Source organism: Cyclopterus lumpus, chromosome 9 (assembly GCF_009769545.1).
Source record: "Cyclopterus lumpus isolate fCycLum1 chromosome 9, fCycLum1.pri, whole genome shotgun sequence".
Classification (NCBI taxonomy): domain Eukaryota; kingdom Metazoa; phylum Chordata; class Actinopteri; order Perciformes; family Cyclopteridae; genus Cyclopterus; species Cyclopterus lumpus.
This window is the reverse complement of record NC_046974.1, coordinates 25,635,419-25,649,301: the sequence shown is the minus strand read 5'-3', so window position 1 is coordinate 25,649,301 and position 13,883 is coordinate 25,635,419. Positions and strand designations below refer to the sequence as shown.

Here is a 13,883-nt window from a genome sequence, read left to right as displayed (position 1 = left end):
CAGGTGTGGTTCCACCGAGAGCCTCAGAACAGCTCCAGTGACGTTCTACTGGAGGCAGGAACGGCACTCTTCCAAAACATATTCCCTCATTTGGTGTTTTGATGGCGGTGACACGTCACTCAAGTCTTTCACAGGGGATCCGTTGGTTTCACATTCAGATCAACTTTATTATGCAATGAGTACACCTTAGTCACATGCCCAATAAGACAAACACACATAGTGAAATGCATGTAGACTGAGTCAAAACATAGGACATTCACTTTTATGAAATTAAATATGACGTAAAAGTGCTTGTGTTTCACAACATTTTCATACTCCTCAAACAATTCAGTGGGCCCTCCTGCCATGTGATCAATATCGTCAAGATAGAAATGTGTTACTATGTGTACTTATGGAAGCATCTGTATTTGCTCCGGTTCTCCACTCATCTTTTTAGGCTTAAATCTGGTCCCCATCTGGATGTAAACTCATGTTTCAAATAACCCTTTCAGTTGAGCCTCACCCACTGGGTGGTGCAGGATGACCAGACCATGACCTCCGGAGATGAAGCAGCATATTGTGGACTGGAAGAGCTCCCCCAGATCTACTGTCGTCTGGAGCCACCTAGTGGCGCATGTTAGCTGTTGCGTTTGCATTAACTTGATCGTACTATTATTGTTATTCCACCAGGCACTGGTGTTATTTTTTTCTTCTTCAATCGTTTTATATTTTGACTATTTTTGTTAGTTTATAGTTTATTACTTCTTCTGTTGTGTTGTTTTTGAATAATCTCTGGCATACGTAGTCCCTTCAGGATTTCCTATGTTGATGAATACTCAAAAGACAGGAATCATCAGGGACTTGAATAAATGTGCTTCTTCACTGGAAACCGGCAGCGTATATATATCTTCAGATGTGTGTCTTTGCATCCGGTGGAATCCAGCGCAAATGTGTCTCAAATGAAAGCGTTCGCCACAAGTCTAACAAAAGAAGCCGCTGGTTGTGGTTCTCTTCACGGCCTCCCGTCAGCAGAGGTCAGGTGTGACGGTCGCTCTCATGTGTTTCTTTGCCTGTTCCTGTGCAGATCCCAGTGGCTCCCCGGCGTGTGACCAGTGCCTTCCTCGGTACGGCGGCCCACAGTGTGACCAGTGCAGCGCCGGCTTCTATAAAGCATCTGGGCTCTGTGTTCCATGCGACTGCACTGGGAACGCAGACCCTCTGGGCCCCCCCCAGCTCTGCCACCCCGACACTGGCCACTGCCTCCGCTGCACCAACACCACCAGCGGGCCCCAGTGCCAGCGCTGTGCTCCGGGCTTCATAGGGGACGCCCGAGCACACAACTGCACCCGCCCAAGTAAGACCAAAGCACAGTGTACCGTTTTCCATACTTCTTCTGCACATTTTCATTTCCTTTTGTGAGGAAATAGAAATTGTCCATGATGATCTTCGGGTAGTTCTGACTGCTTGTAGCATGTGTACGACTCCGACTAGAGTCCCTAGATCTTTGAGTGAGGTGTTGTTGGAGCTACTCAAAGCAGTAAAAGAAGGAACGATGTGTGCTGGTTCTGGCTTAGAAAACCCATTTTAAGGAAGTAAAAGACCGTTCTCCCCAGCAGACACTAACTAATAAACTAATAACATGAACTTATCAGACTTCTGCTCCGGTTGACAGGAGTCTAATGAGACCCGCCTTACAGGGAGATATCAATCAATCTACACAGTGCTTAGAAGCTGCTATTATCAAAGGTTTATAATACGATTGTAATAAAGTGTTTTGAACAGACCTTTTTTTCCCTCTAAAATATGTTAACATGTGCATCAGTACTTTCACAAATTCAGAAATATTAGTAAATCGGAACTAATAACATTAAGAATGAGTACATCCCATGTGAGGCAGAATTAAATAGACTGCAGCCATCATCGAGGGTTATTCATTAATGACGTTTACGGTTGTACACGGCCCGTCCTGCAGTGCCTTGTACAGGCCTGGCCGTGATGAGGCCAACACACACACACTGGTAGTTGTGACACAGGTGTTGAAAGAAAGAACTCCTGTGGCTGATATAGATCAGGTATGTTGAGCCACAAGCACATTGGCTGCTTTACACCTTTACAAATCCCAACACAGTTATCGACATCAAACGCAACCATTACATTTAAAAGCTTGTGTGTGTTGTTTGCTAAACCGTCAATCACCTGCACCCAGAATGCACCTGTGAAAACACCTGTCACCAATTAGATCACACTATGAATAGGATTCAGGTTTGCCCCTTGGTGTGCACAACAAACACTGTTGTTTACAGTACAACACAGTAATGTGTTCCTGGCATCGTCAGGTCAAGTCTTTGTGCCTGATACTGTTATGAGAATAAACACATTGCATTTGTCTTCATAGTCTATATTTACTACATGGAAATATGTACAGTTGGCATGTGTAAAGAGCTATTTATTTGGTGTTTGTGTGTCTAAGACAACAGAGACTCCTCTCTGAGACTCTTCAGAGCAGAACATCAAACCCTGTTAAAAGCTCCACACTCACGTGACCTCAATGTTAGAGCTGTGCACACTAACATTTGTATATTATCTTTACAGAAGTGTTTGTAATGTTATGTTTTATCTGTTGGATCACTTTTTTTAATTTTGCGTACATTTTCTGTGTGTCACTGTTAAGTCTGATTTTGCTACGGAGATAAATGACTTATGTTTTACGGTGGACAGTTGGACATTATCTCACATATTACTTTACACAGCTGTACATCAACTAAAATGATGACGTAAAAGCTTTTCATTGAGAACGAGAATGCAGCCGGTACGAAGAAGTAGTTCTATATCTTTGCCACAAGGTGTCACTAGTTACTTTGGTTATTCATAACCTGAGGTTTAAGCCAGCGTTCTGCTCCCTATGAGGATTGTGAGGTCCAATGTTCTCTCGTGCTTTTCTCTCCTCAGCCCCCCGGCTCCTTGCCACACCAGCATTTACGACCACATCGGAGGCCCCCGCGTGGAGTACGTCTCCCCCCTCCACCGCCACCAGCACCACGGTGACCTCCCCCACAGCGAGAGGCGTCCCGGCGTCCACGTCCAGCAGCAACACGAGCACCGCGCTGAGCACCGCTGCCACCACACAGGCGTTGGTGACCAGCCCGAGCAGCCCCACTGACAACACCACAGCGGCCCTGACGGAAGTCTCCTGGACGCAGTTCAACATCATCATCCTGGCCGTCATCATTCTGGTGGTGCTGGTGCTGCTGGGCTTTGTCGGAGGCGTGTACACCTACCGAGAGTACCAGAACCGCAAACTCAACGCCCCCTTCTGGACCATTGAACTGAAAGAGGACAACATCAGCTTCAGCAGCTACCACGACAGCATCCCCAACGCTGACGTGTCAGGCCTCCTGGAGGACGAGGCCAATGAGGTGGCGCCCAACGGCCAGCTGGCACTCACCACGCAGGGCAACTGCTACAAGGCTTAGCCATCCATCCCCTAACTTTACCGCTGACACAAAGCTGCTGGAAAGTACCAAATCCAAAGCTCCTTCATGTATGCCTGCTTGTTGTTACCCTGCTGGTCTGCGGCACCTCTAGCAGATTCAATCAAAGATATGGAAAAGAGACGCAGTGTTTCCACCTGAAACGTGTTCCCGGTTTGATATGATTTAGGGTGGAATGGGTGCTCAGTGAACATCTGTGTTGGGTTGTGGCTGCAGAGAGCACTGGTGTGCAGATCAGTGAGGTAATTGCATGGCGAGCGCCTGCTGGCTGAAACGATGACCCTGACCCTGGTTACAGGACTTACAGGAGCCCAGCATTTCAGATATTTTTCTTTTAATGGACTTTTGACTGTTTAAGTTATAACTGGATCACATTGACAGTGATCCAAATCTGAGACAATGATTGTTATTTAATGAATTTTTATTCCGTTCTTATTTAATTCAATTCAATTCAGTTTATTTTGTATAGCCCAATATCACAAATTACAAATTTGCCTCAGAGGGCTTTACAATCTGTACACATACGACATCCCTGTCCCAGGACCTCACATCGGATCAGGAAAAACTCCCCAAAAATAACCTTTGACAGGGAAAAAAGGGATTTATTGGTTGACGTTTCATTCTTGGGAGAAATGCTGCACATGTACGTGTGTTTTATTCATCGTGTTTGATCTTATGTGCTGTCCAATGGTAATTTGAATTGCCCAATATGTTTCCATGTATAGTTTGTGTATTTCGGAGAGAATCCTAGGGGAAGACGAAGGGTGCTGGCCCAAAGCCTTTGAATGACCGCATCTTTTGTTTATAGCTTCCTGTCTGTTGTTAAAGCGTGCCAGCTCACCTGCGTATCTACGAGGAGTGTTTCTTCCGACACAACTAGCGTTTAAAAACTCTCCACCGAGCACTACTGCAGGTAGTGACTCAGGCTTAAACCACTGTAATCTGCTCGGGATCTAATCTGCTCCTTGCTTCCATCCTCGACAAAAAGGTGAACAAAGCATTTGAAAAATGTTTCAGGTTTATCTCGAGGTTGGGTTCTGTGACACGTGTTCCAGTATTGACACTGTTGTTTAGAGGGCCCGGCCTGCACCGGGTCGGGCTTCCTCATCCCACAATCGAACTAGGTCATCAGCTAAAAGGGCAAGTGGCTTTAAAGTTGACTCAAAGCGTCACACCTGGTCCTGGACACGGGTCCCATGTGTTCTGTGTTGTTTAGGCTTCATTTTACCACGGATATGAGTAAAGCTAATTATGGAACTAACTCCTCAGGTACTGGCTCTTTCCCTAATGTGATCACTGTAAATATGATTATTGTACAGATGAATGTGAATAGTAGCACTATTATTGTACAGGTAGAATACTGTGTGTACACTGTCACTCAACACGCTCCTCTCACTCTCCAGGGTGTGATTCTGCAGTCGACCCGCAGCGGTTACTCTTTATTTCTTTTTATCAGTAGACTTTGCCATAAACGCAGTTGCGTGACTAAAATGCACCCCCAGAACTCCAAAACAAAGAATAAAATGATGTAAATAATACCCCAAAAGAGGTCAACTCTCAAATAAAGATGGTTTTAACTGTTGTCTTTGTGTTTCTCACTCTCAAAGCTTTTCATTTAAATCACTCGAGTTGTCACAAAATCTTGCTGGGTAGTCTTCTCGTGTGGAACTCTGCACGTCATCCTGTACGTGAAAGGCATTTGAATGAATCTGCGATTTATTGTGAGCGCGTTATGTTCCGCTCCAAAGGATGAGCACCGCTCACATCCTGATGAGTCGGCATTCAAGTCTTCTGATTCTCAAGTGTTTTTTTGAATGGGTTTCTGTTCAGAAACCTGAAGGCCAGTGTTCAACACATGTTTAGGATACTTTAACGCTTTCTTCTGCGATATAAAATACATCTGCAGATTGTATTCACGCTTCCAGAATCATAAAAGTGGTGTTCCCTTGTGAAGATTGCTTTGCTGAACAAAACGGGTAACTTTTTTTGCCACAGAGATTATTTCCTTAAATTACCCAAAATCTAAATGAAAGAATCCCATTGGCTTCTAGATCTGGGTCATCCCGGCACCACTCTTCTGGCTCCATCATGTCATCTTGAGTCCTTTCTTTCACTCACCTGCAGTCTGCTCCATCCACCAGTTGATACACACACACACACACACACACGCTCACTCTCCCTCTCTTTTCTTGTTGCTGTAATATTAAACTGCAATATTAAACTGCTGACAGGAGGGATCTTTAACGTCTTCCCTATTAATATTATGGACCTTTCGGTTTCCAAAGTGGTCTGAATTTTCTGGCCACTTGCACAACTATGCTTGAGCAATATGTGCTAATTGTTTGGGCACGACAGGTGTTATAGAAGTGGAAACTTCTCTACAGAATGCACATTGATAAAGATGAGAATGCATTTTATTTAAAATATCAGTAAAAAAAAGATCCGTCAGAATTTCTGAATCTTTTGTTGTTGTTTGGGATCCTTGATTCAAGATTTATGAAAATGAGTCATCCTCAACATGTGTTGTGTGTTATGGTTTTAGAATGATGACGACATTTCATTCGATGAAAAAAAGAGTCACCCCTGTCTCCTAAAAAGTAGGTTACCACAGCGGTTTGTGAATTGTGCCTAGAGGGAAACGTGTTCTCGTGGTCCCAAGGTTCAAAGTGGAGCCGTTCGCCACGAGATCGCGGTTCGAGTCCCGGGTGAGCCAACTCCATTAGCAAGTATTTATATGTTGCGTTTCAAAGTTGAACTTCTTTTAAACCAAACCATGATGTTTTTGTTCTAACCTTACTTTACCATATGTTACACCAACACATATATGTAACGTGATGTGTGTACCCATATCTCCTATATATACACTTTGGAGCCAAACCAACCCGAACGCATTCCAGTGGGAGTATGAAGGTGTGTTGGCACATAATCCTGTCGTGTCGGTACTCCGGAAAGATAACCTGAAAAAGAGGAAGTTGGTGTTTGAAACTCGGATGAATGAAACAATGAAACTCGGTACAAACTCGGGTTTCACGTGGGCGACCGCGCGCTCATAAATAAAGAGATGGAAGGCTGATCCGTGACCGGGACAACGCCTCCATGGAGGAAGAGGGGCACGCCGGCTACTGCTGCAGCGGGGGGGGAGCGGGACTACTTCGGCAAGACGCGCTGGTCCGACTGCTCCGCCAGAAGGAGCGCCGACAGCAGCGACTGGCTTGGGGCTTAGCCGCCGCGCTCCTGCTGCTGCTCTCCGGGGCTCTGGCTCTACTCATCACGGGGGTGTTTCGAGGAGGCCGCCCGCCAGCGGAGAGCCAGGTAACTTGGCCCCCACTCATGGTACTGCTGTTCTATTATGGGAGTGCTGCGTTCGCTGTCTGGACCGCAACACAAGCTGCTCAGGGGGTTCGGGTTCGGGTTCCCTTCAGTCCTTGTGGTTCTCTCCGGCGGCCTCCCACGGTCCAGAGACATGCAGCGCTGGTTGATCTAAAGGGCCCGTGGATGTGAGTCCCAATGGGATCGGGTCCAGCCCTGTGACCCTGAACAGGATCCGGGTGGTTGGCATGCTGAGGGGCACCAGTCTCAGATATGATTCTGATTTCATCATAATAGGATTTCATTGAAAGAAGATTAATTATCATATTGAAATATCACAGTTCTGTATTAAGACCACTTAATGTCTCAGGGACAGCTAGTGTTACTGAGCAGTATCAGCCAGGAGTGTGATATTACCATTTGCTGTATGTTTAAATTCTTTGTTTTCATATTTATTGTCAAAATACTGCCGTTCTGCTACTGCTGACACACAACAATGTCGTAGCAACATTTAAATGAACGTTCAAATATTACAATATGCTGTAGAATGAGCAATAGCAACTGGGGTCAGCTCCTATTTTATAATTGTGTTTGTTTCCTGACAGCCGATGATGCAGCCTGACAGGCATTCATCAGGTAAATATCTAGTTCAATATTCTATGCTGATTTCTGGTCAGGAAAGATCAAATGTGCAAATCATTGATCGATGTGTTGAACAACACTTTGAATCTGTCTCGTAGGGGCCAGCTCACAACAGCACCAGGAGGACTTCAGGAATCCAAGTGCCATGCTCACAGGTAACAGGCCGAGCCAGGGCCCCAGGAGAGGCCCTCCATTAGCATATACATGACTTCCTTTGCTTATATATACATATATACATATATATACGTATACGTATACGTATATATGTATATATATATACGTATGTGTGTATATATATATATATATATATATATATATATATATATATATCGGCAAGACCTGCTGATCCGACTACTCTGCCAGAAAGAGCACTTGGCTTCGGGGTTAGCCATATATATTTATATATATATATATATATATATATATATATATATATATATATATATGTATGTGTGTGTATATATATATATATATATATATATATATATATACATACATACATACAATATACATATATAAGTAAGACAGTGAAGCAGAGGCAAAAAACTAAAACTCACAAAACCTGTTTTCAGAATCAGAATCAGGTTTTATTGGCCAAGTAAGTTTGCACAAACAAGGAATTTGACTTGGTAAGGTGACTCTCAGTGTGCTTACACAAAATATACAACACAATACAATACAATACAATACAGTATACAAATATACAACTTAATACAAATATACAACACAATACAATACAGTATACAAATATACAACATAATACAAATATACAACACAATACAAATATACAACACAATACAATACACAATACAATACAATACAGTATACAAATATACAACTTAATACAAATATACAACACAATACAATACACAATACAATACAATACAGTATACAAATATACAACTTAATACAAATATACAACACAATACAATACAGTATACAAATATACAACATAATACAAATATACAATACAATACAATACAGTATACAAATATACAACATAATACAAATATACAATACAATACAATACAGTATACAAATATACAACATAATACAAATATACAACACAATACAATACAGTATACAAATATACAACATAATACAAATATACAACACAATAGTCAGTGTTTGGTCTCGGCAGCTCAGGTTCTGAAGGTTCCTCCACCAGTCAGTGTTTGGTCTCGGCAGCTCAGGTTCTGAAGGTTCCTCCACCAGTCAGTGTTTGGTCTCGGCAGCTCAGGTTCTGAAGGTTCCTCCACCAGTCAGTGTTTGGTCTCGGCAGCTCAGGTTCTGAAGGTTCCTCGCTGCAGCTGAACAATGTTGAAATTACAACACTGAAAAATCGACTTACTTACTCTGCACTCATATTTTTGGGATGTGAATTTCACTGTTGGAACCGTAACACGAGCAAAGAGAAACTAGAAAGGTCTTGAGCGGCTACCAAAGCTGAATCGGCACACTGAAGGTGTTCCTTCACTGTCACTGGATGAAGGAAGGACAGCAGATTCTGCAGAAACATTGAGAACATGAGCAATAACAGCTGTTTTTCACACTTTATTCCAAACTCAGATAGATAGAGATGAGCTGGAAAATAAACCACGCCTTTCTTTTGAAAAAAGATGACAAATGTCATGTTCTGTAGAAATGTTCCGGAAGCAGGAGCACTTCTAACCTCATTGTACCTCTCTGCTCTCCTCCGTAGCGCCTAAAGGCAACAACTTTAATGGGAAATATCTTGAATGGGAGCGGCTCGCCGGACGGGCCTTCTGTAATGGAGGTTTCAACTACTCCAGTGGGAACCTTATGGTGCCCAGGCTGGGCATCTACAGAGTCTTCCTGCAGATCACTTATGAGAGCAAGAACAACCTTGAGTGTGATGAGGAGCTGAGACTCTCCAACTCTGTGTTTCTTATCCGGGATGACTACAAGACCCATGTGCCTCTCCTGTCATCAGTGGACACGCTGAGCTGCAGCATGAAACAGTGGAGTAAGACCCTCTACACGGCCGGCCTGTTCTCCCTGGAGGCTGACAGCAGACTACAAGTGACATCATCACACCCCAGCCTCATTGTTGAGTCAGAATCCAAGGTGTTCTTCGGTGCTGAACTTCTGTCTCAGTAACCAGCTACAATCTCCTGAATCCGATCTCGAATGTGTTTGCACCTTCACCTCCCAGGGTAGTTTTCTGGTTTGCTTTCATGATTACGGCTCGTGACAAATCTAAACTCACTTTTGAATTATCAGCAGCAATCAGCAGCAGCTAATTGTATCTGCTCGACGATAGGTTTGCTTTATCTCATTGAAGTTATAAGCTGCTTAGTTTTCAACTGCTCACAGACACTAATGGCTTAAAGCAGTATTGGAGAAACCTGTGAGAGTCCACTAGATTGAGAACGTATCCATTGTAAGAACACTGATACTGTTGCAAACAGTTTCCCTGTGAAGGTAGAGCAGCACTAGCCAAAGAGTGCTAAATCTAGCAAGATAATCGCCAAGTCAGCTACATTGACAGCCTTCATGCCTCCCCTCGAAAGCCCCTCCCCCAAAATGACCCTTATGAACGTAAACAACAAACATGGCTATTCTTATAGTACTCGTAGCTTGTGGAGGACCCTAGGTAGACATGTAGACAGACAGTATGGTAGACAGTAAGGTAGACAGACAGTAAGGTAGACAGGCAGGCAGACAGACAGACAGACAGGTAGGTAGGCAGACAGACAGACAGACAGGTAGGTAGGTAGACAGGCATTGTTCTCCCAGACGAGTCAGCATTTCATCTCACAAGCTTATTTGTGCTCAGCATTAAAGTAACTTGAATACATAATAAATGGTCCGATTGTGTTGTAACACCAGACGAGGCGGAATCACTCTGTTTTATTTCTATTGCCATGGTTTGATAAGTAAGGGGTTGAAGAGTAGTAAACAGTGCAGTTTCCCGGTAGACACACAAACCAGTCCACCCAATTACCTTTTTATGGTTTGTCTAGACATGTTATGGTTTATTTAGTAATAAAGAGATGAATTGCAGAACTACATAACTAGATTAAAGTAGGTGAGGACGGCGAGGACCCCCCTGGCTGCATGTCTGAGTCCAGATGCTCGAGGAGTGTTCAAAGGGACCACGACACCTGCTGTGTTGATGCGTTCAGCTTCTGTCCCTCACATATGGAAAGGTTTTCTCCGTTATGGATCACTCACACGCTGCTGCTGCGCTTCACAGGCTCATTAATACAGGTAAAGATGTGTTTTTGATTCATTATTCACTTCATTGGTTGCACTGTGTTCTCTGAGTTGGTGCTATGCAAATCGACATGTTCCTGCTTTAAAGGCATATTATTTGTGATCTTTTATGTTTTTTTATGTGTGTTGTACAGAGTTTGTGAAAGAAAAGTCAGAAATAAAAACATAAATGACAAAACACCAAACTATTTCCTTCTTTCAGTGAGCAGCACAAATGTGTGAGGGGTTCATTCATTCCCCGAATGCTTCTCTCACTAGCTCAGTAACTCAGTAACAGATCCGGCACAATGAGGCCAAGCGGCTCCACAGTGAAAGAGGAAGAGAAGCTATTCCTTCTATATGTGGGACGATTTATTGTTTAGTAGCACCTACTGTATGATAACTGTTGTTATCATCATTATTATTATCACGGGGACTAACCACCATAATGTTGTAGAATGGTGGGTAGCCGTGATCATTGATCCATCCACGTGAATCACGTTGGGGAATGTGTTTGTGACTCAGTCAGGATGTTCCTCAGGGTATTCAGACGTGTTGGGATTTATGTCCAGTTTCTAAGCTGGGTCATTTAAAGTGAATAAAGATTTGTTTTTTAATCATTTCTAGAATGAATAATCATGTAACAGCCTAGAACAAATATCAATGTTTTTGAAAAAACATATTGATAGTATTATTATCATTAAATTGAATGTTCTGGATGAGATATCTGGTTATGTGGCACGCTTCACTGAGATTTTGTGAAATGTTCACTGGGTCACGACCTTTGTCCAAAAATGATCTAAAGAAACTACTATTCTGATGAACTTAAATTAAACCTTGGAACTTAGTTAATCATAATTAATAATGTTCATGAAACACTGTGAATGAACTATTGAATGAATAAAAGGAACTCCAGAAATCAAATATTGGACTTCCATAAAGCTGCAGGAATCACAAGGGTCAAAATAAAAAATAATGGTAAAAATCAAAGGCACATAAGTCAAGACATACTAGTAATAATAATAATATTATTGAGCAACAAATTGAGCAACAAATATATACAATATAATTATTGACATATATACATGCAACATAAAATTCAAAGTATCCTGTAAAGATTCAAAATCACAAATTACAAACTATCCTCAGAGGGCTTTACAATCTGTACACATAAGACATCCCTGACCTCCCAAATAATAACCTTTGACAGGGAAAAAAGGGAAGAACCCTTCAGGAGAGCAACAGAGGAGGATCCCTCTCCCCGGATGGACAGAAGGAATAGATGTCATGTGACCAGATGAACAGAGTTACAGAGTTACATAAACACATTACATGAATATGACAGAAAGTCTGCCAGTTATCTATGTAGCCCACATTGTTTGCAGGGCACCACCTGGACAACCAGCGGTTGGATGACGACATGTCATCATTGATCAGATTGATCAAATTAAAGATTACGCATTTTCACTCCTGCCTCCTACATGGTCTAGTTTTAAGTTACACATAGGGTAGGGATGAATTAGTCGTAAACATCATTATTAATAAGCTTGAAACCAATTTGAATCATACCGTGCTGGAGTAGAGTAATCTGGCCTGCTCTAATTTAAAATCCCCAACAATGACAGTTTACTGTGGTCTTCAATACTCTGATATTAGGCCAACAGAAGGTATTTAAAGACATTCGGGGCCGGATTCCCAGAATGAAGCTTTCTTTCTTTCCTCCGTGCCGCATGGTGTGACACATGGAGTGCATACAGGAGGAACGCCTTAGTCTGTATTTGTGTTGATAATCTCTTACAATTTGAACTACTACAAAGCGCTCATGCACTGATGTTTGCATATTTGGTCTTGTTTTTGTTATATATTTATATGTTCTTGTTATATATAATATAATACAATGATATTATTATATTGATGTTATAATTACCATTGTTGTGAAACTAATAGAATGTGCCAGAAATGTAAACTAGATTTAAGTCCAGAATTTTAAAATGATATATATATATATATATACACATTTATAAAACCTATAAAATATATATATATACAGTGCATCCGGAAAGTATTCACAGCGCTTCACTTTTTCCACATGTTGTTATGTTAGTCTTATTCCAAAATGGATTAAATTCATTATTTTCCTCAATATTCTACACACAACAACCCATAATGACAAAGTGAAAACTGTTTTTTGCAAATTTGTGCAAATCTATTAAAAATAAAGAACGAAAACATAACATGTACATAAGTATTCAGTTGATTGGACATGATTTAGAAAGGCACACAGCTGTCTATATAAGGTACCACAGTTGACAGAGCATATCAGAGCATAAACCAAGCCATGAAGTCCAAGGAATTGTCTGTAGACCTCCGAGACAGAATTGTATTGAGGCACAGATCTAGAATGTTGAGGAAAATAATGAATTTAATGAATACTTTCCGGATGCACATATATATATATATATATATATATATATATATATATATATATATATATATATATATATAAACCTATAAAAGAATACATATATATATATATATACATTTATAAAACCTATAAAAAAACTATAAAATATATATATATATATATATATATAATTTTTTTAAACCTAGAGATCATCTTATGATGGGATCCCACCAGCAGCAAAGCAAAATGGAGCCTGTGGCGTAAAGTGGTAAACCCATCTTCAAACTTCTCTATGATCTGGTCCACGGTGCAACCAGAGACATTTCTTTCCAACCTGCGTCCATTGCAACAAACTGGACGAACTTCAGAGACTTCTCTTCATTCTGAGCTTCACAGAGACCTCAGAGGTCCATCCTCACCATCTGGTACGCTACAGCCAGAGAGATGAGGGCGGCACCTCTCATCCTGGACAAATCACAAACAGCATGCACTCAAATCCGGGTCAACCGTTGTTTAATCTTCTGATACATTTGATGAGTTTTTTTTACATTTAGTAACACACATTTCTTTAGTATCATTTTACGCTTTCAAAACTGTTTAGACAGTTCTTTATACCAGTTAGGTGAAGACAACAAAACAGATTAGTTCAAATAACTATGCAACTGAACTGAAGTATGCAAGTTAGAGGACAAATAAAGCGTTGACACCTTGTTTATACAACTGTTTTATACTGTGTGCATGTGTGGAAATTATTTAATAAATGTGTCAATTTGTGATTTAGAAAAGTTTGTTTAGTTTGTCTCCCCACCCAACATATGTCTCCACACCCAACATGTGTC

General features: G+C 41.6%; 2 protein-coding genes across 2 annotated transcripts in view; both read left to right on the top strand.

Moving 5' to 3' along the window:
* si:ch211-158d24.2 (multiple epidermal growth factor-like domains protein 9) overlaps positions 1–5,052 on the top strand; it is a 37,705-nt gene extending 32,653 nt beyond the window's left edge. The window contains exons 6-7 of the mRNA XM_034540977.1: positions 1,064–1,333; positions 2,929–5,052. Of these exons, the coding sequence (XP_034396868.1) occupies positions 1,064–1,333; positions 2,929–3,452 (794 nt within the window). The 3' untranslated portion in view covers positions 3,453–5,052. The remainder of the gene's footprint in view (positions 1–1,063; positions 1,334–2,928) is intronic.
* Positions 5,053–6,554: 1,502 nt separating this feature from the next.
* Positions 6,555–10,839, top strand: LOC117737008 (lymphotoxin-alpha-like). The gene is made up of 4 exons (XM_034542713.1): positions 6,555–6,782; positions 7,385–7,415; positions 7,520–7,576; positions 9,124–10,839. The coding sequence occupies exons 1-4, from the start codon at positions 6,567–6,569 to the stop codon at positions 9,540–9,542; spliced, it is 723 nt and encodes a 240-aa protein (XP_034398604.1). The 5' UTR covers positions 6,555–6,566; the 3' UTR covers positions 9,543–10,839.
* Positions 10,840–13,883: the final 3,044 nt, after the last annotated feature.

Coding starts and splice junctions, on each gene's coding strand:
- LOC117737008 (XM_034542713.1), top strand. CDS start 6,567: ATGGAGGAAGAGGGGCACGCCGGCTACTGCTGCAGCGGGGGGGGAGCG. Junction 6,783..7,384: donor GCCCGCCAGCGGAGAGCCAG/GTAACTTGGCCC, acceptor GTTTCCTGACAG/CCGATGATGCAGCCTGACAG. Junction 7,577..9,123: donor TCCAAGTGCCATGCTCACAG/GTAACAGGCCGA, acceptor TCTCCTCCGTAG/CGCCTAAAGGCAACAACTTT.